General features: G+C 52.6%; 2 protein-coding genes across 6 annotated transcripts in view; one reads left to right on the top strand and one right to left on the bottom strand.

Moving 5' to 3' along the window:
• The first annotated feature begins 1,770 nt into the window (after nt 1-1,770).
• CTSB (cathepsin B) lies at nt 1,771-20,847 on the top strand. 3 transcript variants are annotated; one of them, XM_034661374.1, is made up of 10 exons: nt 1,771-1,922; nt 13,386-13,536; nt 14,508-14,593; nt 15,366-15,480; nt 16,572-16,690; nt 17,463-17,548; nt 17,797-17,940; nt 18,177-18,293; nt 19,277-19,405; nt 19,864-20,847. In XM_034661374.1, exons 2-10 carry the CDS (start codon nt 13,411-13,413, stop codon nt 19,959-19,961), a joined length of 1,020 nt encoding a protein of 339 aa, XP_034517265.1. In that variant the 5' UTR covers nt 1,771-1,922; nt 13,386-13,410; the 3' UTR covers nt 19,962-20,847. The 3 variants fall into 3 exon arrangements, with proteins under 3 accessions (XP_034517265.1, XP_002923704.1, XP_019659798.1); XM_002923658.4 differs by lacking the exon at nt 1,771-1,922 and adding an exon at nt 5,961-6,261; XM_019804239.2 differs by lacking the exons at nt 1,771-1,922; nt 13,386-13,536; nt 14,508-14,593; nt 16,572-16,690 and having other exon boundaries at nt 15,407-15,480.
• A 940-nt stretch (nt 20,848-21,787) lies between these two features.
• Nucleotides 21,788-26,833, bottom strand: part of FDFT1 (farnesyl-diphosphate farnesyltransferase 1) — a 36,123-nt gene continuing 31,077 nt past the window's right edge. For 2 of the 3 annotated variants that reach the window (XM_002923668.4, XM_034661372.1), the window contains one exon: nt 23,690-25,286. In XM_002923668.4, the coding sequence (XP_002923714.1) occupies nt 25,065-25,286 (222 nt within the window). In that variant the 3' untranslated portion in view covers nt 23,690-25,064. Of the gene's footprint in view, nt 25,287-26,833 lie in introns of all 3 variants that reach the window. The other variant, XM_034661373.1, reaches the window with a different exon arrangement.

The raw sequence follows: 26,833 nt of genomic DNA, 5'->3' as shown, positions 1-26,833 counted from the left end.
AGAAAGAGCTGCGATGCAGTTGTGAGGGGTGACTGATTATATACCAAGGGGTTGAGGAGGTAAGGAAAAAGGGAGATTTCAAGAGGATTTTTCATATGTTAAAGAAGACTCACAAGACACCAGAGGCCCTGCCATTGTCGAGTTAAGTTGTTTTTTCCTCTAGCAAGGCATTAACATTAAGATAGTTGGGAACTTCCTGGATTCCTAAAAGTATCTGTCTATGGTTTGCAGGCTGTAAGACATTAGTTGTATTTACATATCCTTCTGGAAACTAGGTTAGTGATAGAAATGATTTGTCCTTGTAAACTGCTAAGACATTTGCAAACTGAGGGAAACTAAGTTTTGCAAAATTGAGAGATCTATAGGTTAACTGTTTCTTTGTCCTTTGGGGCAGCCAGGAGTGCCCAGGGAATGCCGCATACATCCAGGGGTTGGGGGGGGGTTGCAGGGTGTCAGCTTCTGCTTTGTCTTCAACCTGCCTTCCGTTCCCTTATCACAGGGACTGTGTGACTGCTGGGGGCCAGATATCTGCAAGATGCAGCAGACAGGAGCCAGTGAAATGAGAAACAAAGGCAGAAGGAATGTAGAAAAAATTAAACGTCCTTATAACCTGTAGCCAGTATTGACAAATACTTGAGACCCGCAGAATATAACAATTCTCCAGGCAGCTCCCAACTGTCTTAATGCTTCGCTAGAGGGGAAAAACCACCTTAGCTTGACAATAGCGAGGCCTCCAGGAGCGTGTGAGTCTTCTTTAGCATATGAAAGTCCTTTTAGGACTTCCCTATTCTTTACTTCCCCCTTCCCCAAATTATATAATCCGTTGCTCCTCACAGTCCTGGGGCTGCCCCTCTTTCTGCCCATGGGTCTTGTCCTCGTGCTTTAATAAAATCATCCTTTTGGCACCAAAGAATTCTCAATAATTTTTTCTTGGCCGTGGGCTCTGGATCCCAACACCACCACTCAAAAAATAGGACAGCACCAGGACCTCTTGGAGTTCTCCAGACCTACAGCTTTCTTATTACCAGGAGCACCTGGATAAAACACTAGACTTTGTCTAAAATACAACTGGGATCATACCTAGGTTGCAAGGTCGTTAAAAGGATTAGAAACATGGGGGTTCGTGGAGGGGGTGGGTCTTGAGCCACCCCACCGTCTCCATCAGCCTCCCTAGCCACTCCCCACATAAACTCCAGGTAAAGTAGTGTACTCGCTGTGCGTGTCCCTTTTAGGACAGGCCTGGCACCCCTCTTCCAAACAGATGTCAGCCCCTAAGACCCTTCCCTATAGAAATCCTGACGCAGGTCCTGAAATTCATACCCATTTACTATTACGTAACTGGAGGATCTTAATAGGCATGTTCTCAGAATATCAACGCTAAAGAGCCTTTTAAGGCTTTTCTGGGAGGCGTGCTATCATGATACCCCCAACTCAATCAGTGGTTTCTGAATGAATGAAATAAGGGGCAGTGGTCCCCTCCTCCAAGCAGAGATCCTTCAGGCTTTGAAAGGCTGCTTTCGGGCGCCGGCAGCCCCTAGGGAATCTCTCCCGGGCTGGATGGAGGCCCTTAGGGCCACCTTCGTCTCCCCTCCGCTCCTCACTGGCCCCGATCGGTAAGGTTGGAGGCCGACCAGCCTCGGAGACCCTCTTCCCGGGGCGGGGAGCCCACGCCCAGCGGTGCGGAGGAGGGCGCAAATTCCCTGGGGCAGTCGGTGGCTGCGCGGAGGTAGGGGCGGGGGGAGGGCCCTGGGCTCGCAGCCGTCACGTGGCGAGTCAGCCGGGCGCGCAGGGCGGGGCCGGCGCCGTAAATAGGCGCCGGGGCAGGCTCCGGGGAGCTACGGCGGCTGCTCGGGCACCGGCGCTGGCAGTGGCCCCCGGCGCGCTCGCAAGCTGCAGGCCCAGGATCCCGGCTGCGGGGCTCGGTGAGTGCGGGCGGGCGGCCGAGGCGCGGCGCTGCCGCGGTGGACTTGACCTTGGATGGGGACGGGCAGGCCGGGGCTCCTCTGCGTCCCCGCCAGGCCCAGGCGCGGCCCCGCGGCATCCCCGGCGCGGGCGAGAAGGCGGGGGACCCTCGTGCTGTCACAGCTCGGCGGGCAGGGGTGGCAGCTCGCACGCTCCTAGAAGTCGTTGCGGTGAGAAAAGCAAAAACAAACCCCAGGCGGGCAGCCTGGCACCCACCCCGACTCCGGCCAGAAAGCAGGCGCCCGCCGGCCCCCTCCCCTGGGGCTGTGTTGGCCACCCCGGGTCGGCTGAGCCCGGCCCCCGCGGTCTGCCCGGCTTTGGGGTCGGGCCTGGGAAGCAGCCCAGGAGGAGCTGGAGAGTTTGCGGGGGAGTTCCGGGGGAGGAGCTTTCGGGAAGCGCTTGGCTTGGATCCTGGGGACTTAAGGCTAGAATCTAGCTCCCCAGCCCGTTGTGAGCTTCGGGGCCTCAGGTTCCAAAGGAAATTGCTGAGATAATAGTGTCTCCCTACATCTGTTTTCGGTGTTTTCTTATTACAAAGGGTTTGCTTGGGTAACTTAACTACACGCAACCACACGCACAGTTCTAGGGACCCCAGAAAATAGAAACCAGAAAACTGGAACCTGGAACTGGGTGGAGTAGGGTGGAGGCCACAGGATGAGTTAAACCCACTGATGAGAGGACAGATTAAGCAGAAGGGTAGGAGACTAGGTAAAGGCCTTGGGATCCCCCACTCGTCCTCTCCCTGGGAGGCTGGAGTGGAAGGGGGAGATGCCACTCCCTACTTCTCAACTGCGGTGGAAGGGATCCAGTGCCTTCCGTAGGCCCAGGATTGTTTGGGAGAGGGGAAAGCAAGGCAGAGTCCCTGGGGCACCACCTCTTCCCTCAGTTAATGACTCTGGAGGCCTGGGAGAGGGAGCATCTGGGGAGCAGTGAGGGGTGACTGAGTCCAGGGAGCTCAGCAGGCCGTCCAGGTAGATGTGAATTGCATTTGCCTTAGTGGACCTAGGTCATTCTCTTCCCCTGGCACCGAGGAAGCCAGCAGGCTGTGCAAGGAGGAGGACAGTAACCCAGGCCCCACAGCCCTCTACCCCTCCGTCTCACCCAGTGGGAGGGGCGGGGGTGGGGTTCAAATGGAGCCCGAGCATCTTGAGTTAGCTTGGAAAAACTGATTGTCAAGCTCCTCCACTAGACGCAAACGCAGCTGGGATGCATGCATCCAGGTGATTCTGCAGATTCAGGTACAGGTAAGGTGAAGAGGCTTAGAAGGGTGTCTGGTTGGATAAAGGCCGCTTTTCTTCATAACATCCTTAAAATAATGGAGAATTGTTTCAGGTTTTGTTTTGTTTTTAAGTAGGCTCCGTGCCCACTGTGGTTTGAACTCACAACCCTGAGATCAAGAGTCACATGCTCTACTGACGGAGCCAGCCAGGCACCCTGAGAATTGTTTCCCGTTCGTACTGGTGATGGTGACCTAGAGCCCTTGAACTTTATAGAGAAAGGGGCTGAGCTGCACCACCCTCCACACACACACACACACACACACACACACACACACACCCCCTGTGTGGCTTTCCCAAAGAGAGTGGAAGGTGCCCTGGAGAAAGTACCCAGAGCTGGAGTATTGCCACTCAGCAGTGGAAGCGTGTAGATCCCTTATCTGGGGGCTTCGCCAGCCAACCCAGCCCTGGCTCTAGTAATTCCCCTGCTGTTGGGTCAGGACATCTGTGTTTCGGGCCTGGTCTGGTCGGGCGGTGAGGATGGAAGCTCTTTGGCCCCAGGATGAACCTGTCCGTGCGCTGGCGGTTCAGCAGCTTGAACTGAGGCTGCCCAGGCTGGCTCGTTCTTTCCTCAATTATAGGACCTGGGAGTGGGGGTAGCAAGCTGCATACGTATTAGGGGTAAGAGATATTTTGTATTCCTGTTGGGCAGTGGGATTGAGAAGCAAGGGAGAGCACATTCAGGGGAGTTGCGGGGCTTCTGTTGGGTGATTTTCTTAAATATGGCAGGGAGTTGTGGTTGTGTGGAATATCCCTGTTCTTGGCAGGGAAGGGCTGGACTGTCCTGGAGTAAGGGCTCCTCATGTCTGCTGCCTGCTTTAGATAGTTTGACATAAGGAAAATGCGAAGATGATAAGAACTGGGGATGTTCTAGATCAGGAAGGAGGGAAATCAGATGCTTCTCATATGGTTCAGCCTCACGTGCTGAGAGGTGGGGGGGGTTGACAAGCTGATGAATGTAGTTGGGGCACATGCAGGTGGGGGGTGTGTATTGTACTCAGCGGATGTTGGGAGGCCGTCAGCAGCGTCTACACCCGCTCCCAGGTACATATCACCTCTTGGCTTAAGCTCAGAAGCTACTAAAAGGTGTGTGGGCAATAAATCCTGAGTCTTTCCATTTCTGTTCATATCCCATCTAGGGCGCAAGTGCCAGTATATATTCAGACTTGAACCAGTCTCATTTTTAACCTCCAGCCTCATCCCCACACCCTTTCCCCAGCATCTGGGGCCTGCACATCTCGGGCTTGTGTGGGGTTCACAGGGAGTGCATTTCCTCTTGGACACAGGTCCCCTTGGCAGGAAGCAGGTTTCAGCTTGTTTGCTGTGCAAGCCCATTACGGCTCCCCTGTCTGCTTCTGGGCTTTCCGAGGGACATGGTAGCTCCTTTCTTGTTCTCTTTTTAATTCTCCTGCACCTTTTGGGGGGTACTTTTAATACTTTGTATCAGTCCATGAACCATGTTATTAAAAGTGATATGACTGTAATTGTGCTGTCTGTATCCTTTTCCATTCCTGTTTATGAGGTTTATTCCTTACGTTGATACATGCAGATCTCGTCCATTCATCTTAAACGCGCAATATTTACTGAGGGACAGGTGGGTCTGACTTCTCACTGTTCACCATAGCGCTGCAGTAAATCCTTGTATCTCTCAGGCACTCCCAAGAGTTTCCGTAGGGCAAAAGCTGGGGAAGGCCAGTTTATTCCTGGGTCGTAAGATGTGTGCGTCTTCAGCGTGTGCGTCTTCCGTTTTGCTGGATCCTGGTAGAATGCTGTCCAAGTTTTGCCAGTATGAGCTATCAGCAGTGGTGAGGGTTCCTGTTCCTCAGTTGCCACCACTGGGTATTACCAGACTTCAGTTTTTACCAACCTGATGGGTTTGAAATGGTGTCACTCTTTTAATTTTTCTGACCAGGAATTCAAATAATTCTTTATTTTTGGAGATCATTGGCAAGTGAGGGTTTCTGTTTTTGTTGTTGATCCCTGACAGTGCTTGTGGTTTTAATATGTTTGTTAACAGCTAGAACTCACCGAGGTTTCTTTAGATCCTCACAGCTCCCTGGACTTCTGCAATTAGATAACTTTTTCTAACTTTCAGAATGCATGTGAGTTTTGGGTAGTGCAGTTTGACTCTTCCATTTTACAGATGAGAACACTGAGCCTCCTGTAAGCTTGTGAGATGACAGGGGTCACTAAAATAATTGTGGAATTTTAGACTTGGATCTCTTGGTAACTGTCCCTACCTACTCAGATACACTCCTTAGGGCTCGCTTGTGGCATTTTCTCAAGCACCGGTTTCCCTCATTGGTAAAACAAGTTCTGTACAAGACCAAAGTTCGATACAGGACCAAAGTAATGCTTTCCCAGCATTACTGCCTTTGGACTGCTGGGTGCCGAGGAAGCTGCCTGCCTACGTTATCTGTCTCTCCCATACTCGTAACTCACTTCAGTCTGGTCATCAAGATTACCTCAACCACTAGCAAGGGTGAGGGCAGGAGCATGGGATAGGTACCACCAAAATAGTAAACTGATCCAATCTAAAGCACTGCCAGAACAAGGAGGTATTCTGCCAGGATACCCAGCCAGGGCTGGGTTTCTCAGTGACCCTCTGACCTGGGCTTGGGCGGGGTGTGCTTACACATGCACAAGTGACGCAGCCCCTGGGCTTGCACAAGACCTGGGAGGGTGGTGCCAGCTGGGAGCCATCTTTGCCTCCACTGAACCCTGTGGGTGCTTAGGGTGCTTTGTTCTGGGGGTCAAGAGCAGAATGAACCAGTATTTGAGGGCTTGTTGCTAAAAGTAGGGTGATCATAATTTTTCTGAGAATAAAAAACAAAAAACAGACTAGCCTGGGATGGCTCAAATTGACCAGCCTGTGAGTCGAGAGCTGTGAACTCCCCTCACCAGTAAGGACACAACCATTTCCTGTGACAGTTCATCGGCAGGGCTGCCTGCTCTGAGCCAGGCTGCGAGGAAGGCACTTTGAAAAAGGCCATCTCCTTCTGTCTCCCAGCAGCCTCGTGAGGTGAGTACCTCTTCCTGGGGCCTCGAGAGAGGAACTAGGGCCAAGCTGGGGAGGCAGCGCCTTTCTGTTATCTGCTTTTGTCACCGCCAGTGTCTCAGGCACTGAGGACCCAGCCGGCAGGGAGATGAGATCTCGCCTGCAGTGGAATGAGTGACTGGGTGCTCTTGTGAGCTGGGGAGGCGTGGGATGCTAATCTCATTGAAATCTCCAAGGATTGCTGCAAGCCTGTATAAAGTAGTCCCAAAGTCCTTCAGAATCCAGGCAGTATGCCTGTTTTAGAAATAGAGACACCAGAATGTAGTGCCCCCTTCAGCATCTCAGTAAGCCAGTATCAGACTCAGTAAGCAAAGCTGGTGAGCAGAAGCTTCCAGAACTTTGCCCAAATTCTTGTTTCTCAACAGTGCAAAAATTTTCACCTGCCGAGGGCCTTCCTGGGGTCCATTGTTTGAAGCCCCAGGTAGTGATTTTCTTCTGTTGCAGGATGTGGGCCGCTATGGCTGATCTGAAGCAATGTTCCATTTTTGGGCACCGTAGCTAGATGGTTTCCAGGCACTGTGGGAGATGAGTTGAGTAGGCCCACCCTGCTCACCCTGGTGGGAATTAGTCCCTGATTTGGGGACAGATGGTTGGCAGGGGGCAGCAGGGGGAGTGCCTGTGAGTGGCCTAAACTGTTTAGTTGGGTGAGGCAGGTGAGGCCGCCTTCTTCTTCTACTTTTTTTTTTTTTTTAAGATTTTATTTATTGAGAGAGGGAGAAGCAGATTACCTGCAGAGCAGGGAGCCCAACGTGGGGTTTAATCCCAGAACCCTGGGATCATGACGTGAGCTGAAGGCAGATGCTTAACCGACTGAGCCACTCAGGTGCCCCCAGGTGGGGCCTTCTCACTTCTGCCCCTGCTTCCCCTGGAGCCAGCAGGGCTGGGGGCTTGTGGGGCTGTGGCCGCTGCAGTGGCTGCCCTTCCTGGGTCACACAGCGGTTGCCTGGGGGCCTTCGACTGCAGGGGGCCTGTCTCCAGACGACAGAGCTGGCTGGACAGAGCTGGCTGGTGCCGTTCACCCTCACAGCTCTAAGGAGACAGATGGTGACGAGGAGCCCTTTCTGTTTTGTTATTTTTCATTTGAAGATCGTAAGCCATGAAGCAGTTAGACACGTTTCCATTATGAGCAGAGGAGACATCAAGGCCGTGATTCAGACTCCAGGGCAAGGTCTGGTTCAGTTGGGTCGGAGCGGATCTGAGACGAGGGCGCTTGACTCAGCCCCAGCACGGAGGCGTCGCTGGGCAAGCCGCCGTCGGAGGAAATGAAGATCTGCCTGGTTTTGATGCGTAGGTGGTGCACTGAAGTAGTCGGAACTTCAGGACCAGCTGCTGTGAGTGTGAGCAAGAAAGCTGCAGCCAGGTTCTCTGGCAGGGTTGCACTACATCTTCCCAGTGCTCCTCCTGGTCCACCGTCCCCGTCGTCATCGGGCATTCTGGTGACGATCTGCCGCGCACAGCCTTACCCCGTGGCTTTGGGCAAAACCGAGGCGCTCAGTTTTTGATTCTTTAGAGCCAGCTGTGAAGGAGGTTCCGTGGACACCCATTCATCTGTTTCTGTGTTGCCTAGAAGTTTGCAGCTGGGCGCACTTGGAAATTTCAGATGTCCTGTCTCCTTAGATTTAGGACAGATTGAGAAGCCAGACTACCCAAGGGCTCTATAACCTCACAGGGAAGATTTTTTAAAAATCCAGCTGGGTGGCAGCCCAAACCGATTCCATGCCCTTAGAGAATATCAGGACCGAAGCCTTCTGCAACTTGGCAACAGCTCCTCTCCTGCGTTCATTCCATCTCCTTCCAGAGTCCCAAGGTCCACATCAGTCCCGAGATGGCTTCAGAGTAGTCAGGAATGGTTATGCTATGGGGGGGGGAGGGGAGCTAATAGGATCAGCGGGCCACAGGCCCCTTTTGCACACGACAACGTTCTACAAAACTTGAGTGGGACGTGCTTCCATAGAAACTGTCAAGTGCTGTGGGGGTCTGGAGAGAGAAGAACTGCCAGAGCCTGTGTTTTTTTAGCCAGAGATTGGCTTGGCAAAGGGCCAGAGGTGTGTAGTGGAACCCCAGGTCCACCCAGGAGGACCAGCTGCCTGAGGGCTGGAAGAAGTACCGTCTGCCCACAGCTGTTCCCTCCACCCGTCCACGCCCTGCAAGGGAGTCTGGTGACTTGCAACTGTTCTCATCTAGTTGGCCCCTCTTTTCTCACAGAATAAGGACTTTCTGTTCATTCTGTCCTGCAATTAAAAAAAAATAATAAACCCACAAAACTGAGAAAATGGGAAGTATTTGCCCCGAAGAGGGGAAGCGAAAGCTGGTTCTGTTTCAAGTGAAGGGGGCCCGCTTGTTCAGAGCACGGCCTGCTAGCCAGTTGCTGCAGTTGGGCGGGGGTTGATGATTTGTGCAGGTGCAGGAAGATGCCTGGCCCTCCCTCAAGTGAGATTGCTGCTGCTCTTGGGATAGCTGCGGCTGGCCCTCCCAGCAGGAGAAGTCTGACTTCATATTCTTCCGCTCAGCATTCTCCTGAGCTCTAAAAATGGAAGCCCATTTGGAGGTTAATTGAGGTTAAAAACCTCATTTTTAATTCAGACTGTTTGTGATGGAGAGGTATTGCGGACAGGTCTGGAGTGAACTGGAATTATCTGGCACAGGCTAGAAGTGGGGGAAGGCAGGGGAGAGGGAGGGAAGAAAGGAGGGTGGTGAATGGGACCTGGAGATTGAGGGTGCCCAAGTGAGCAACCCTTCGCTGCTTTCTGACTATAGAGCAGGCACCGTCATGGCACTCTTGACTTCTGCCTGGAGAAACGAAGGGTCATCAGCCCGATTTTATAGCTGGTGACACTGAGGCTCAGTGCAGATTGGTATTCAAGGGTCCACAGTTAATAAGTGGAAGATCTGAATCCAGGTCTCCTGACTCCAGGCCCAGTGCTCATCCTCACCATGGTCTACAGCAGGTATTCACTACTTGAACCCCAGTCCAGACCACAGCCCTCTGCCTGGGGTGTGGGGCTGAAGGGAAGAGCTGCCCAAGTGCTCAGTGCTAGTGGGGCTTGGAGTCAGTGGTTCAAGCTCAGCTCCCATCCCCCAGGCTCACGGCTCTGCAGTTCACTGGGGCCCCTGGTTCTCCCTGTTATGATGGGGAGAATGACGTTGACAGGAAGTATGGAGGAGGACCTGTGGAACCAAGAGAAGAAGGGCAGGTGCATGAAACTCTCACTTGAGGGGGCCTGGCCAGCCTCAGGAGTTGGCCTAGCTATGGCCATGGCAGCCATTGGCACAGAAACGGAGAATCGTCTGGGAAATGGGGGGTGCCTGTGTTCTCTGCCACCAGAAAAAGCTTGTTTCAAGTCCAAGTTACCGTGGAATTGCTCCCATTCTCCACTTGCTCATGACTTAACATCTCAGCAAGATGGCAAAGCCCCCAGGGATCACCTTGGGATGGCTCCCTAGGACCTGTGGGGAGCATTCACCTGGGGCTGCCTCAGCACCCCGCCATGTTCCCGGACCCCTGGTAGGTCACGGTGAACGCCGAGGAGGTCGACCCTCCTGGGTGTGATTCTAGTGGGCTTGTCAGCCAGGCCTGGCCCTGCTGGCATGGGTCTGACATGTGCCCGGAGCGTACACCCCAGTGTACCCTCTCTAGGCTCTCCTATCCTGGGAAAATGTGAAGGTGCCAAGTGTAATTCAGAGGGTGTCAGGATAAAGGAGAAAAACCTGACTGCTTTGCCTTTTTGCCTAGAAGATGTTATGAGACAGACCTCAGCTCCCTTGCCCCTTCGGCCGTGAGGACGCGGTGAGATGCTTACCTAACAGTTGCAGGCCATGTGCGTCCCTGATGTAGCCATGGGAACACCAGCCTCCCCTGAGTCACTGAAGATGAGAAGGTTAAGTGTTGTGAGCAGAAGGTCACTAGGAGAAGGCCTCACTGTTGGCTAGGAAGTGCATAGTGGCTAGTTGGAAGTGCATTTGGGGGCTCAGGGTTTGGGGTAGCCCTAGCTACTCTTCCTAAAGGAGCAAAACTTTATGTGCAAAACTATATGTCCCTTTAATTTTTTAAAAAAGGATAGTGAGAAATAAGTCTCCCTACCCCACATATTACTTCCATGGTTTTTTTGGTGGTTTGCATGTGGTAACGGTAATAGGCATACACATTGTCTCAGGAGCTCACACACTTACCATGACTCATCTGCGACTTGTTTTTTTTCCACTTACGTGTATCTTGGGCATATTTACTTTATCAGTATAATATGATTCACTTCACCTAGTTCGTTCTTAATGGCTGCTTTGTGTTCTGTTAATCATTTACCATAACTTAACAGTGTTCTGTCATCAGACACTTGCACTGTTTCTGGTCTTTCGTTATACAGAGAATACTCAGTAAACATCTGTATACTTACGTCTTTGAACTTGAGGCCAGTAGGATAAATTTCTAGATGTCACATTGCTGAGTCAGAGGACGTGCAGATCACAGAATTAATGGAAATGGCACAGCCATCCTCTCCATGATTGTGCCTACCGCCGGGGTTCAGCCCCCCAGCTTTTCTGTTGTCTGACCCCTTCCAGGAACTGGCCAGCCACCCAGCCTTCGCAAGTCCTTCATTTTATCTGTACTTCCCTGTGGTCGAGTATCTTTTGCTATCTGATGGCCATTTGTAGTTTTTTTTTTTTTAACTTTATTTATTTATTCATGAGAGATGGAAAGAGAGAGAGAGAGAGAGAGAGAGAGTGAAGTAGCCTCCCCGCTGAGCAGGGAGCCCGATATGGGGCTGGATCCCAGGACCTGGAATCATGACCTGAGCCGGAGGCAGACACGTAACCGACGGAGCCACCCAGGCGCCCTGTACTTCTTTTTCTATAAATTTATTGTGTGTCCTTTTGCCATTTCTCTATTTTGTTTTTATTCAGATTTTTAAGCGCCTTTTGCGTATTAAGGAAATGAAGCTGTAAGTATATGGAAGTACTGTTTAGTCAGTTTGCCACATGTGTTTTGTTCTGTTTGTCTTCTAGAAAAAGAGGCTTTACTGTCATGTAGTCAAGCATTGTCTCTTTAAGGTTCTGCTTGTCGATCATAGGTATTTCTCACTGTGATCCTACGGCGTTTAAAGTGCATTTATGTTCTTCATACAGCTTGTTTTTATTCAAGGTCTTTGTTCCGTGTAGCCCTTCTTGTGTGTGAGAAATCAGGTGTAAAGATTGCGCCTTACTGTGTTTTTCGAAATGCAGAGCCAGCGGTGCAGGCCCCGTCCACGGAAACGTGCCGTTTCCTCTCCCACCTGTGCCACGAAGCTAAATCCCCCCACGGAGGATATGCCTCTGACTGGCCTGTTTTGTTGATCGGACTGCTCCCGGGCCAGTGTCACCCAGGGTTTTATAATATCTCGACTACCCCAGAGGGCAGGCCTCCATCGTGCTCTTTTCCGGAACTGTTCGCTGTTGTCACACCATTATCTTCAGGATAAATTGTTGCTTAAGCAACCATCAAGTTGAAATCTTGCCTGAACTGTAATTCACCGTGGGAGACAGTGTGCCTTGTGCATCTTCATGTAACCCTGTGACCGGGGAGGAGGTGGGTCCCTCTGGAAGCCCCTGAGGCCAGGGATGGGAAACCCTCCCCCCCGTACCCCTACCCCGGACATGGGTCTCCTGCACGGCCCCGGGGTGCTGTGGCACCCGGAACATTTCTTGCTTTCATTGTAACAGGTTGCCTAAGAGCCTGATTCAGAGGCAGAGCCGGGCTCCTGACTTGCAAGCCAATCTAAGATCTAAGGATTGTGGTTACAGTTTGATGGGTGCCCTTCCTGGAAGGACCCGTCTTTGAAACAGAGCCCTTGGCTGACTGGAAAAACCAGAGAAAGTCCCAGACTTGTGCCACTGGCCAAACCAGCTCTGCCTCCTGGTGCTGCTGAGATTGGCGCATGCTGGGCTTCGCTGGCCGCTGTTTGCTTGTTTTATATCCGGAATGTGGCTCATGGAATATATTTTCTTTTGCATTTTGCTTATCTTACTGGTCTTCCACCTGGGACCCACAACATAAGACTGCTTATTCTCTCAGCACAAACCTGGAAGAGTCTCAGACTTGGTTGGACAAACCCAGGGGAGAGGTGGCAATGGCAGGGAGAGGGCCCTGAACGCCATTTAGCCTGAGGATCTGGGTGTATTGATGTGTTTCGGATGCAGTCGTCCGTACTGCTTGTGGCCTGGGCCTTGGGGTTCTGACGGATGGCAGGGCGGTGCTGGCCCCATCCTCGCAGCTCCCGAGAGAGCTGCAAACCAGCCGGGGACCAGCGCCATTTCAGATTGTGAGCCTGGCTTGAGAACAGCCGGGAGACCCCAGGAGACCCAAGCAGTATGCGCCGGTCCCCAGGCTGCAGCCGCGGAGGGGCCTCGCTGCTCGCAGCTTTCTCTCTCCTGGCCCCCCGGGCCTCTGGAGGAGAAGAGAAGCACACGTGGTCCATCTTAGCCCCGTCTTAGCCCCTGTGGGCGGCTACAGCAGGATGCTACGGGTGGGGTGGCTTCTAAACAGAAATCCGTTTCTCCGTTTGGGACAAAGTGTGGGAGTCTGAGGTCAGGGTGCTGGCACGGTCAGGTGAAGGTCCTTTTCCAGGTGACCCCCTTCTTGTTGTCTGCTCACATGGCAGAAGGCGAGAGGGAGCTCTCGGGGGTCTCAAGAACACTAGTCCCGTCATGAGGGCTCCATCCTCATGACCAGTCACCCCCCAAAGGCCCCACCTCCTAATCCCATCACGTTGGGGTTAGGATTTCCACATGAGTTTGGGTTGGGGGGCTGGGGTGGACGAACACTGAGTCCACGGCACCGCCCTGTGTGCTCTGGGCCTAGGTTGGGACTTTGCTGAGATGGGGCCTGGGAGCCCATGCACACTGTAGGTCCTTGGGGGGGGGCTCTCTGCCCCCACGCCCGGGCTTTACAGAAGAGCAGGATGCTGAGGAATGGAAGGAGGCAAATGGCAGAGCCGGGAAAAGAACATGGATCTTTCTGGGTGGTTTCTGGCCCCAGAACCATGCTGCCTGAGATGGCACCCTTGTGTATGTTATGCACTTGACCTTCAGTGGCCTTGATGCCTTGTCTTTTCTAGGTGAATCAAGGATCCAGCTTCCAAAATGTGGCAGCTTTTGGCCTGTCTTAGCTGCCTGGTGGTGCTGGCCGGTGCCCAGAGCAGGCCGCCTTTCCAGCTGCTGTCCGATGAGCTGGTGAACTATGTTAACAAACGTAACACTACATGGAAGGTGAGCTGTGGGGACCGCTTCTGCACGCGCCCCTCCCCCAGGGGTTCGGTTGGTGCGCTCTGCCTCCCAAGGGTGGTGGCTGCTGCTGTGGCCCATAGGACGGTCTGCCCCGGACGGTTGGTCTGATTGAGAGTCATGGCTACTCAGGACTGTGCTAACCTCCTCCCTGCCCCTTCCCCTCTGTGCTGTGTGTGCTCAGGAGTGTGGTGGTGCATGGGGGATGGGCAGGCTTTGGAAGGGCTCACAGCCAGGAAGACCCTGAACCGCCCCCCGCCCCCAGTGGTAGTTGGTTGGCTCATCAGCAGCTGCTTGCTTCTGCCCAGCCCTGAAGCCTGGGACTGCATGAAGAAAGAAGCAAGAATGAGCCATGTCAGGGCTGCAGAGGGTCTCTCTGGACCTCAGCCAGTGTAGCAGATCAGAGAAGCTAGCCAGTGGTCCCTCAATGGCATGCCCTCCACCCCCCACCCCCGCACTTCCTGTGGGGCGGGGACTCACTTGTGGGCCTGGTGCCTGTCTTAGTCCGTCCCGCTGCTGTCACAAAATGCCACAGATGGGGTGGTTCAAAAATAGAAGGGCATTGCTTGTGGTCCTGGAGGCTGGAAGTTCAGGGTGCCAGCGTGGCTGGGTTCTAGAGAGGGCCCTCCTGTGTCGCAGATGGGGGACTTCTCGTTGTACCCTCGCTAGTGGGAGGCGCTAGCTAGCTCCCTTGCAGCTCCCAGAAGGGCACTAATCCCATTCACAAGTCTCCACCCTCGTGACTTAATCACCTCCCAAAGGGCTCACCTCCAGGTGCCATCACTTTGGGGGTTAGGTTTCAGCATGAACTTGGGGGGACACATTTGTTCTGTAGCAAGGCCCCAACCCCCTCGCTCTGCTGAGCCGGATGGGACCCCTGGCCTTGTCAGGCCTTCATCCACCCCTACCCCTAGACACCCCCTCTGTTGACAGCTGGGGTTGGGGCTCTCTTCCAGGCTGGACACAACTTCCATAATGTGGACCCGAGCTACCTGAGGAGGCTGTGTGGCACCTTCCTGGGTGGGCCCAAGCTGCCCCAGAGGTGAGTGCCTGCTCTCTGGGGGTCGACAGGCCGCCGCACCTGCCCCACTGCCACACGAGCAGCAGCTGTGTGTTTGGGATGGCGGGAAGGAGGGAAGAAAGAAGGCCTCCTTGGCATCCAGAGGTCTCCCTTCTCCCGGAGCTGCGAGCCTACCTGACAGGGCTCAGCCCCCCATGCCGTTCCCTACTGTGCTTCTCCGCGTGTCTCAGAGCCCAGTGGGCAGGGCTCCGGGTCTGTCCCGTATGACCTGGATGCATCCAGTCTTCAATAATTGAAGGAGAATCTAAGAAAAGCCATCTGATCCACCATTAATGTTTCATTTTTTTCTAGAGAACTCTGCACTGGGCATTTTCAAGTGTACATTACTCTTGTAGGAAGCATTAGAACTGTCTAACAATGTGGATGGAGGGGTTATGGGACATCACACAATGGAGAAGATGCTAAAAATGTTGTGAGAACTGTGGGCAGACCCCGGGGTGGGGTGAGGGGAGTAAGAAACACAGTTTTGTGGATCTTGTGGCCAAACTCCTGGAAATACCCGATGAGATAAGACTAGAAAGAAGCATAGGGAACAAGAAGATGTGTTGAACAGTAGAATTCCTGGTTTGGTTGCATAACATTCCCAGGGGACATCCCTGTAGACGTCACCTTCGGCTTGTCCTCCCTGTGCCTCCCTTTCCAGGTGATGACCCAGCCGGCAGTCGCTGATGTCTGCGGGGACGGGGGAGGGATGTAAGATGCAAGTTTGTCATGGAGGTCTTCCTTTATCTAGGGTTTGGTTTGCGGAGAACATGGTTCTGCCTGAAAACTTCGATGCCCGGGAACAGTGGCCTAACTGCCCGACCATCAAAGAGATCCGAGACCAGGGCTCCTGCGGGTCCTGCTGGGTGAGGCCCTGCTGGCGGGGAGGGGCTGGAGCCATGGCGGGCGGGGGCACGTGTCAGACCCGCTGGACTAGGCAAGTTGTATAAATGTTCTGAGTCTCCGGGTCTGTCCGCATACAAATCAGGAAGGTCCCCGTGGTCAGGAGTTACTGCAAGGACTAGGCGGGAAAATGTGCAGAGTGCCCTCTGTGGAGTATGGGTGTGGCCCTCGCGTGGGTGGAGAAGCTGTTCTTCTCTGTTTGACACGCTGTCCCAGGCCATCAGCAGATATCATTAGTTTGAGCCCAACTCTGCTTCATGAAGAAGTATCATCTGTATCAATGAGCTGTCTTTTTTTAAAGATTTTATTTATTTATTTGACAGAGAGACAGCCAGCGAGAGAGGGAACACAAGCAGGGGGAGGGGGAGAGGAAGAAGCAGGCTCGCAGCAGAGCAGGGAGCCCGATGCGGGGATCGATCCCAGGACCCTGGGATCACGCCCTGAGCTGAAGGCAGACGCTTAACGACTGAGCCACCCAGGCACCCCTCAATGAGCTATCTTAATTTTTTTTCTACCTCTGGTAAGGTACACTTGGTATAAATTTAACCATCTATTTTCCGTCTCTTACTGAGCAGTCAAGATACCTCATATTAGTAAGATCCTACAGTATTTGTCGTTTGTGTGAGCTGTTTTATGTTAACAAAAACCACGTTTTAGAAATGAACTGAGGAAGGGGCTTCTGGGTGTCTCAGTTGGGTAAGTGTTTGCCTTCAGCTCAGCTCATGACCCCAGGGTCCTGTGTTGGGCTCCCTGCTCAGCGGGGATTCTGCCTCTCCTTTCCCCCCTGCTTGTGCTCTCTCTCTCTCTCTCATGCTCTCCCTCTCAAATAAATCAATAAAATACTAACAAAAAGAAAAGAAATGAACTGAGTGTGCAGGTAGAGATTTGGGGTGGATTGGTGTCTTGTTTTAAAGACAGACTTGAGCGCCAGGACCCTCCCTAACATTGGGAGAAAATAGCCACCAAGAAGGTCTGTGGGGTCCACTGTGGTCCTCTGGCTGGCAGAGCCCACGGTCCAGGAGTGGGGCTCACCTGGTGGGGATTGTCCCCACAGGCATTTGGGGCCGTGGAAGCCATTTCTGACCGGATCTGTATCCGCACCAACGGGCACGTCAATGTGGAGGTGTCTGCTGAGGACATGCTCACCTGCTGTGGCGACCAGTGTGGGGACGGGTGAGTCAGAAGCCACCCCTTCCACCGCGGGCGCCGGGCCCCTGGGGATGGCACCAGGAGCCCCCAGCCTGAGGCCTCCCTGACGACAGGAGCGTACTCCGGGTCGGATGAGGGTCCTTTGCTGAGACAGCCTGGGGACCGGGGGTGTTTGGAAGCAGGCCGCGGTGTGACTGCTGCCGTCCGGGAGCCACTTAAAGCCGGGCCGACCTGCAGTGCTGGGTGTGGGCGGTGCGCTGCAGGCACAGCCCAGATGGTCTCCGAGTACGTGGCTGAGTTTCTGATCTCGGGCCTTGTTGGTGTCATCCTGTTCCTACCCTGGGTGCCTGCCTTTCTGCCAGCTCTGGCCTTGGTTTTACAGCCGTGGTTCTCAGATACGGCTACAGATTAGAAAGACCTGGGAGTTTAAAAAAACGTGTCCAGGCCTCACCTCATTCCAGTTAACCCAGTCCCCAGCATTAGCCTCGTGTGTATTAAAACAGCCGGGAACTGAAGTGTGCTGACTGAGAACCAGTGTGACAGCCTCGTGTGAGGTAGATGTGAAAACCAGAGTCCTTCTGTCTTGTGGAAGATAGTGGTGGGCAGGCCTGGGAGCTGGGTGACTCCCAGGGGCGGAGAGGTGGGCTTGGCTGGGGCCCGGGAGAGCTCTTGGGCCAGCTGCGGGAGGCAGCGGTGGGTCCATACGCGACCCTGGGGCCGTGGGCAGCAGGCGGTGTGGTCTGGGAGCAACTGGAAGTTCTCTCACGGTGAATTTAATGAGTGGCTTTTTTCTTAGCTGTAACGGGGGCTTTCCTGCTGAAGCTTGGAACTTCTGGACAAAACAAGGCCTGGTTTCCGGTGGTCTCTACGAATCTCATGTAGGTGAGTGTCTGCCCTCAGCCCATATCTGGCTAGCTGGATTTTATAAGGCGTGAGTAAGAATCCTCTCCGCTTGCTCTATAAAGTGAGGGTTGAGAGTTGAGGGCAGGAAGCTAAAAACTCCGGTAGACACAGGAGGCAGTCCGCTCCGGGGCAGAACAGGGCAGAATTGGCCACGGTGTCAGGGCTGCACACAGAGGGCTTCTGAAGAGGCTGTCAGCTGATCCTTTCCTTTCTCCTTGGCCCCCCAGGCTGCAGACCCTACTCCATTCCTCCCTGCGAGCACCACGTGAACGGCTCCCGGCCCCCATGCACAGGGGAGGGGGATACCCCCAAGTGCAGCAAGTTCTGCGAGCCCGGCTACACCCCGTCCTACAAAGAAGACAAGCACTATGGTAAGGTGGGGCTGGTGTTGCCCAGCACCCCGGGGCCATCCAGAGCCGTCATTCATTCACCGCCCCACCCCCCAAGCGTTTCCTGGCCCCGGGGCTGGGCGCGTTGCCAGATGCCAGATGCCGTCTTCCCCTGGCGGCTCCTCCCCTGGCGGCTCCCGTAAGTCAGTGAAGAGCTGACAGGTGGAGCCGCAGGGGGCACGGGTCACCCATGCTCAGCGGGCGGGTTCCTTTGCCAGGATGCAGTTCCTACAGCGTGTCCAGCAGCGAGAAGGAGATCATGGCGGAGATCTACAAGAACGGCCCGGTGGAGGCGGCCTTCACCGTGTATTCCGACTTCCTGCTGTACAAGTCTGGTGCGTGGTGGCCCCTCATGGCAGCGGGGGCTGGGGAGGCACGGGTTCTGGGGGACCAGCAGGACTAGATCGAAGTCCCAGGCCACGCCTCACTTGGAGTGGCCGGGGGAGCAGGGAGCACCAGGCCCTGCATGAGGCTGTGGGGCGTCACCCTGGGGAACCGGACGGCCCCCGGCCCAAGGGCTGTCTTAGAAACCCCCCATTCTAGATGAACAGTCTGTGGCTGACCACTGCTGTCTCCAGGTTTCCATTCTGCCACATCGAACTCTTCAGTGCTCTCCACTCCTAGGAAACACCGTTGGATGAAGGGAGACGATTCTAGGGAGACAAGATTATAAACCTGGCAGTTTTAACAATTTAACAACCCCCCCCCCCAATAATTTAAAAGGTGCATTTCCAGCTTGACAGAGTGATTCACTAGTGAGGGGATTGCCTGCTTCAGAGGCCCTGTGAGCACCTTGGCCTGTGGCTGTCTTCCTTAGTCAGTGCCGGCTGCTGCCACCCCGGCCTCTCTCTCTCTCTCCACCCCTGCAGGGTGCATCCCAGGGCAGCAATGTAAAACTCCTTAGGTTACAGAATCCTTTTGACAGATCCTTCCATGGAGTCCTAGCATGTAGAACAGATAGCTGGAATTGAATGTTAACATTAAATTTACTTAAGTGAGAATTTATAGCTTCATTTTTAAAGATCAACCAACAAGCTCATTTTGTTGGGACTCCACTTTAATATTTACTTGACATATTTGGGTGTTGGGCTTTCAAAAACCTATTGAAATAATTGCCCCATGTCGTGGGAGCCCCTGGAGCGTTCTGAGAGAACATCAGGGCACATTCTGTATAACCTTGTTTGCAAACAGTTTCTTGGGAGGGCTTGGTGGGCCCTGTGGACCCTGCCCTGCTGGGGCAGCCAGCTGAGTTGGAGGGATGCTCGAGGGAGTGGGGCAGTAGCCCCGTCTCTGCCTGAACGGGCCGTCCCTTTCTCAGGAGTATACCAGCACGTCACTGGAGAGATGATGGGGGGCCATGCTGTCCGCATCCTGGGCTGGGGAGTGGAGAACGGCACGCCCTACTGGCTGGTTGGCAACTCCTGGAACACGGACTGGGGCGACAATGGTGAGTGGCGGCCCCCTGCCTGCTCACGGGATGTGTGAGCCGGGACGGAGTGGTCATCTTGTCCTGCTCTGCTCCAAACACTGGTCCTGGGGCTCAGCAGTAACCTCCCGGGTTTCTGGGTGCTGGTGAGCTCTGGGGGTTCCCTTGCCCTAAGGGCAGGCGCTGGTCCCGAGAGGGTGGTAGGAATCAGCACACCGCTTCAGGTCAGTTGTCCCTCACAGTTCCCCACACCCCAGGTGCAGTGCTTGTTTATGTGGGGTCAAATGGAAGTGGGATCCAGAGGCCTCATGTCGTGGAGTCGGGCTACTGGGTGGACAGGAGGAGTCGGGGCACGTTTGGTGACTGCTTTGGGGCTAGGCTGGTGTATCCTACTCCTGGGTCTTTCTGGGTGAGTCTGAGTATGTTGGCAAGGATCAAAATTCAGCACGCTTTAAAGGCATATTATATTTGCTTTCCAGGTTTCTTTAAAATCCTCAGAGGACGGGATCACTGTGGAATCGAATCAGAAATTGTGGCTGGGATCCCATGTACTGACCAGTACTGGAAAAAGATCTAATCTGCTATGGGACTGGTCTTGCCAGCCCTGGGGCAGTGTTTCCCTAAATACAGCCAGTTGGGCTGGTGAGGAGATGGAGGGTAGGAATGTCGTTTATTCTTTTGAGTTCAGATAAGATAGAAGAGGTTTTAGACAGGCCCTGAAGGATTGGGCCAAACCTCGTGTCTACCATCAGAGCCCTCTTCCAAGGAGGCACATCCAAGGCCTGGCTACCTCCCAGCCCGTTGGGTGGACTGCAGTCCCCATGCACACTTAAACCATGTGAGCTCCCGCTGCAAGTGAAGCAAGGCGTCCCCCCTACACTAGAGCTGTGCCCAGTGCCCTCCGCTCCAGCGCCTGCTGCAGCCGCCCCGGCCCCTCCCAGTCCACGCACACCAGGAAGCCAGCCCCAGACCTGGGGGGTTTGTTAGGTGCTCCAGACGAATAGAAGGTGGAGTTCCTAACAAGACCAGCCCCACCAGTGGCGGTACTTTGAAGCAAGTAGCTCGCTAGATTTGGCCTAGGTTGAAAAGAAAACCAATGGGGCGGCCCTTGGGAGAAAGCCATTCCCCCAGGGCCCCTGCATCTCTTGAGCTTTGCAGTATTGCTGCGAAGACCCTCTCTGGCCTTGTCCTTGGAGTGATTCCTTTTTAAATACACGTTTCATTTTGTGTGCACCTCAGCTGATCATATGAATGAAAAGAGGAACAGTTGGAAGCTGTCCCGGCTTCACAGACTGTCTCCCTCCAACAAAATCCCAGGTGGTCATGACCTGACTGGCTACCAGCCTAATACAGTGAAACTCATTTGGGAGAAACCAACTTCAACTATGTAAAAATCACTGCTTCACTCTGTTAATTTAACAAGGAAAGGAATGACTGTGCCAATAAAACGTTTTCTCCCTTAACATAAAGTCGTCTGTCTGGTGGGAGCCCGCGGTCTGTAGGGTTGCAGCTGCCGTCCGTCCTTACCCACAGAATCCTGTTTCCCTGCATCTGGGTGTCCTTGAAACCAGGGAACTCTTGCCTCAAACCGTGGTTCCTCTCTTCTTCGTTCCCTGTCACTTTCGTCACCCCTGCTCTATATTCATCCCCTAAACTGTCTCAAGCCCCGATGAGCTGTGCCCCTGCTTCAAGAGCTAAGAACATAGTTGTAGTCGGTTTTGTACCAGCCGCAAGCCAGCAGCAACCGCATGGGGATTCAAACAAGCATGGCGTGTGGGCAATGCTGGGTCGCCCTGGTCCCCAGCGATGTTGGGACAGGGTGGAAGCAGAGCCTTGTGTCCTAGTCTGAGTTCCCTTGGTCGCTGCATTACGTTGCTGGTTAAGAACTGTTGGTTTGCATAGTCCTGGTTAAGAATCCCAAGCTGTGGGGGCGCCTGGGTAGCGCAGTTGTTAGGCGTCTGCCTTTGGCTCAGGGCGTGATCCCGGCGTTCCGGGATTGAGTCCCACATCGGGCCCCTCCGCTGGGAGCCTGCTTCTTCCTCTCCCACTCCCCCTGTGTTCCCTCTGTCGCTCGCTGTCTCTGTCAAATAATCTTAAAAAAAAAAAAAAAAATCCCAAGCTGTGAAGTACACTAGTGTTTGAGAGAACAGGAAACTAGAAGAATTGCCCCCATCCCACTGGCCCGTCAGTACCCGACTTCTTTCCCAGCCGAGTGCTGGACTAGTTCTAGAAGCATAGGGAATTAGAAGTTAGGGATCAGAACCTGCCGCATCAGATAAACTCTAAAACACCTGGTGAATGTGGAAGGGAGAATTTGTGAAAGCCAGAATTACCAATGAAAAACTTAAAAATTTGTGAAACCTAGCATAATACTGAAGTGTTTAACAAAGGCTACGAAAGCCACAACTTTGCAATCACTTTATTCTTAAAAATTTCAGTTGGAAGACATTCATAACCTCACTGTAGTTCTGACAAATTCAACCTGCCCCTGAACGGAGTTGGATGATGCCACGTCCGCCCCGTGGCCGTCCTGCACCCACCCGCAGCCCCATGCTCAGCTGGGAAGCCGGCGGGGATGCAGTACAGCAAGGACCCAAGGGAACTTCAGGAGTCTGTGTTAGAACACAAAACCAGCAGTGTTTATTTAGGATTGGGATCAATGTCAATACTTAAATAAACCTCAGATGACCTCATTGATCACCCTGTCACCTCAGTTCAACAAGCGGTATGCTTTTCTCGGGTGCCTGTCCAAACAAGAGGATCGATGGAAGGGACCGTGCCTTTTTGTTTTCTACCCGGAGGAGGGTGTGGTTTCAGTTTGGACTCATAAATTTGCGCACATAGCGGAAACTTCTCCACTCTTAATGTGCGTCAGCTAGCTGTGCTTCAGACCAAAAGCATGGCCATCACCTAGCAGCTTGTTAGAAATGCTGAACTGGGGTCAGAGCTCTGAATCCACCCTTGGAATTGAACAAGACTCCTGATGATTCGTATGTTCATTAAAGTTTGAAAAATAAGGCGTTAGAGCAGTGGTTCTCTAACTGGGCTCCTGACCAGCAAGCAGCATTTGTATCACCTGAGAACTTGTTAAAAAATGCCCGTTTTGGGGTACTCCCCAGACCTGAGAGACAAATGGTCCTAACAATCTGGGACCTGCAGGCAATTTGGATGCTAAAGTTTGAGAACGATCGTTTTAGAGCACTGCTTCCAAAACTGCTAAGATTAATCAACAAATGGCTAGGGACTACTCCCCACCCCCAGCACACATATGCATGCAAGCCCTAGAGAAACAGTTCAGACAGAATGGGGCTTCCAGCTCATTGTTCCAAGCACTTTCCCAAAGGGAGATGTCTGTGCATGTGTGCAGGTTTATCTGGAGCTCTAGAAGCTCCCAAAATGTGGAGATCGGGCTCCTGCTCCTGTCTGTTGTAATGGAATTTTTAAAATTTAAAGCCCTAGATTCAGATGGGTCAAATAGTCCTCTGAGGAAAGCTAAAATATACCCCTCTAAGTAGAAATCAAGTAGACTGTAGGCCAGAGATGCTATACATCTGATTGATTAGAGTACGGAACACTTTAAATTTTTAAATCTGGGTTGCCAGATTTAACAAAAACAAAGGATGCTCAATCAGATTTTAATTTCAGATCAAGTAATTTTTTAGTAGAAATATGTCCTGTGCAATATTTGGGACATAATTCTACTTAAAAAAATAAAAAACACTAGTGTGTCAAATTCTAGTTTAACTGGGCATCCTGCATTTTATCTGGCAATTTTAAGAACGAAATATATTTAGAAGGAAAATGATCTTTCAGAGAACTCAGGAGTGGGCACAAGAGCTAAGACTTGGCATGAGTCAGTGATAGTAAAAGTTATATAACTTTATGGCTGGGTGGGGCCTAGGACATCTTCTAAACCATTAAGAGGCTCACAAAGTCCCACAGGTCATGACTGAGCCAGGAAAGAAACCTTCCAGTATACCCACCTCAGACCACAGCTCTCCACCAGGTTGTCCTCTGTCCTACATCCGGCATTTCAACACATTTCTAACAACCTACCTTGGACTCTCAAACCAACTTCTGATGCTTAAACTACTAGGAAAATTCCTGTGGAGCCCAGCTCAGAGCTGTACTTCACATAGCAAATGACTGGCTTTGGCGTGGTGCCAAGTTTGTCCAGGGCTGAGCCTCGGATGAACTGATTCACTGCAGCTTCCCTGGCCCCAAACTAAGCCACTGTGTCCGGTGGCAGCCAGGGACACGGAGGAAATCAGTGTGAGTATGTGTATAACAATGCAAGGCAAACCCTCAGCTTCAATCATTTAATCACCACAAAGGACAGCAGCAAAAGAGTAGGCTAGACACACTGAGAGCATGAATGGCTTCTAGAAAGTAGCTTCATACCCCACAACAGTGATTCCTCAGCTTGAGGGGCTTTTTCAAACACCCTTAGAGAGGCACCGTGTCCTCCTCGGCCCAGGCCAAGATTCACAGGAAGTCACTGGGTGAGTGGGCCTCACACACACCCCCACCTCGCTGTGCGGGGCTAAAGGCAGCAAATACCAATGCTAGAAGAATGAGGCTAAATGCCATTCGGCTTTCCAGCCCATCACCGGAAAACACATTTTACCTTTCTTGAAGCTTCTGTGTATAAACTGGTGATTTTTTAAAAAAGAAACAAAAGACAAAAAAAAAACAACCCACAAAACCCCTGGACATAATATTTCTGCATGCAGCCAAGAGTTGGCCAAAGTGAGAGCAGGCTGGCAGAGGGAGTGCAGGTCACAAGCTGGCCAGGGAGGCAATGCTGTACATGCTGGTCTCCAGCAGGCACAGCCGTGCAGGGCCCAGGGAGCTGGATCCTTCTTCTTGGTCCTGCTCTGGCTGGCTCTGCAGGGACCACAGACGGCCATCTGTCCTTCCATGTGCATCCAGGCTTTCAAATGAGCTGCCCTCGACAAATGCAAAGTAATTCAGTTCTTTATTATAAACACATCTTTATATATGATGTCTTCTTAAAAAGTCAGCCTCAACTGGAGGCCAATCTTCGACGATGGGGCCCAAAGCAATCCTGCAGCTTCCTTCTGAAAGCTAACCTCCTTTTAAACCAGGAAGCGATTCCAGAACCCCCAAAGTCAGTCCTTAGCCTTCATGGGCAGAAGACAGTCTGCATTCTTAGGACACCTGGGGCCATTGCCTAGACCTACAAACACGTACATGTATGATGTTCAAATCAACTGATGAAAACAAAATGATGAGAAAAATGGGAACCCAACCGAGAAAATTCACTTCACTTTGTATAAGGACATGTATTCCAAGGTTGCTTCAAATTAAATACATTTAAGTATAATTCTAGCCAGGATTCACACTAAATAAGATCTCTCAGCAGCCCCATATGCCACCACGTCCCCTGACCTGCAGTGAGGGGCCCTCTGCTGCTGGCCACAGCGTGCAGACGTGAGCACTGCCCACAAGGGCCAGCTTGCCAGGGGTGAGGTAGCCTTCCCTTTTATTCTTAGCTTCTCAACTGCATGTCACAGTTTCTAAAAATCCCAAGTCCAAAGAGTTCTTTCAGGGATTAAAGCGGGAGGGAAAAAGGGGGAGAGGGGTACCAATATCCTTTTTCTTGAAGAAAAGGCCAATCCATTTCATGGCGAACCTGAGCTTCCAGACTAATACCCAATCAGTGTTCTCCAGTCTGAACATAGTCTTCTGTGACCTGGGACAGGGTGCTCAGGTACTGCCAGCTCAGGGCGGCCAAGAGCATGACAAATGACAGGTAAATAGGGGAGTAGTGACTTCGGGAGATCAGCTGGCAATTGGGAAGATTCTGTGTCCTGATGGTGGAGATGATCTGCCTTGTTTTACCAGAAGATGGGTCTGAGCTGGGGATTCTATGATAAATCTGTTGAAGAAAGGAGAAAATTTTAAGTGCCACTGTGTGAGTCCTAGGAACTTTATAAACACCTCTGTGTTTACTTCTTACAGTGACCCTACACAGAGAGGTATTTTATGTCCCTCTTACCAATGAGCAAACAGGCTCAGACAATATGAAAGGAACAGCCCAAAGTCACTCCACTAATAAGGCAGGATTGTCCACGGAAGCCTGTATCGTCCCGCAGCCTGTCCTAGGGAGCACCAGGGAGTTGTCCCTGCCTCCGGGGACCCACCCAGGTCCTCACCGAGCTGCACCTCCCCAGCACCTCACAGAGCTGGGTGCAGAGGGGGAAGGCTACTGAAAAGATGGGGCACACGCAGCCAGACAAGATGGACTCTGTGGTGTGGACCACAGGCTGGATGAGGAAAGGCAAGAGCAGAGGCTGGGAGCCAGAGAGTAGTCCTCCTAGAATCCTCTTGGTGCCCCTGCACCTCCTACCCCCTTCACACACCTCCAAAGTATTTGCTGAACCTGGGCCTCACCTCCAGGCTTGCAACAGCTGCGGATAAGGCCCTCAATGCCTCTCATCTGAGCTCTGAACAGCCTCCAAACTGAGCTCCTGACGCTACCGGACCCTGAAGTCCACTCACCAGCTCTCCACACCATCACCAAAGAAACCGAAAACCTCTGCCTGACACCCCCAGTGGCTCCCTACTGGCTGCTGAGTAAGGTCTGAGCTCCGAGATGTGGAGCGCAAGGCCACCCATGACCTGGGCGCACTGAACCTCTCCAGCTTCACCTGCTGCTGCCCACCTGTCTCTTCTCGCTGTTGTAACAACTCAACTGTTGTCTTACACATGTGATGCTCTGCACGCTTCTGTTCCCCTCCCCACTCACACCTTTCCCCCCTCCTGGAATGCACCCGTCACACTCCACCTGGCCAACTCTTGCCCATTGTCCAAGTCTCAAGTTAGGTATTAGGTCTTCTAGAAAACCTGTCCTGGGGCACCGGAGTGGCTCACTTGATTAACCAACTGCCTTCAGCTCAGGTCATGATCCTGGAATTCCCAGCATAGAGTCCTGCATCAGGCTCCCTGCTCAGTGGGGAGTCTGCTTCTCCCTCTGATCCTCCCCCATCTTGTGCTCTCTCTCAAAAATCTTTAAAAAAAAAAAAAAAGAAAGAAAAGAAAAGAAAAGAAAACCGGCCTTGAACCCTCCAGTTGCCCTCTCCTGCACATTCTCCTACCTTATCACTGAATTCAGCTATTTCTATGTGTCTCCCTGGACTGCAAGTCTCAAAGGCACCACATCTTACTCGTCTTTCTGCCTCCAGCCCAGCTCTGTGCCTGGCACACAGGAGGCCCTGCGCAAATGGTCACTGACTCAAACTGACAGAGCAGCTAAGGGATGACGGATGTGAGAAGTGACAAGGATCTGAGCCAGACGGAGGCAAAGAGGAGGAAGATGACAGAGCAGGCATATTTTTAAATAATTTTTTCCCAAAATTTTCATTATATAATGGGTATTTTTTTTCCACAGACATATATTATGTTCTTGCCATCCTCCCACCTCCC

This window comes from Ailuropoda melanoleuca, chromosome 5 (genome assembly GCF_002007445.2).
Source record: "Ailuropoda melanoleuca isolate Jingjing chromosome 5, ASM200744v2, whole genome shotgun sequence".
NCBI lineage: Eukaryota > Metazoa > Chordata > Mammalia > Carnivora > Ursidae > Ailuropoda > Ailuropoda melanoleuca.
Note: the sequence above shows the minus strand (reverse complement) of the source record. Positions and strands in the feature narration are given on the sequence as shown.

Excerpts from the sequence above, each read along its gene's own strand:
- CTSB (XM_034661374.1), top strand. The coding sequence starts at position 13,411 with ATGTGGCAGCTTTTGGCCTGTCTTAGCTGCCTGGTGGTGCTGGCCGGT. Across the intron at positions 15,481-16,571 it reads GCTCCTGCGGGTCCTGCTGG|GCATTTGGGGCCGTGGAAGC; the intron begins GTGAGGCCCTGC and ends TTGTCCCCACAG. Across the intron at positions 17,549-17,796 it reads TCTCTACGAATCTCATGTAG|GCTGCAGACCCTACTCCATT; the intron begins GTGAGTGTCTGC and ends TTGGCCCCCCAG.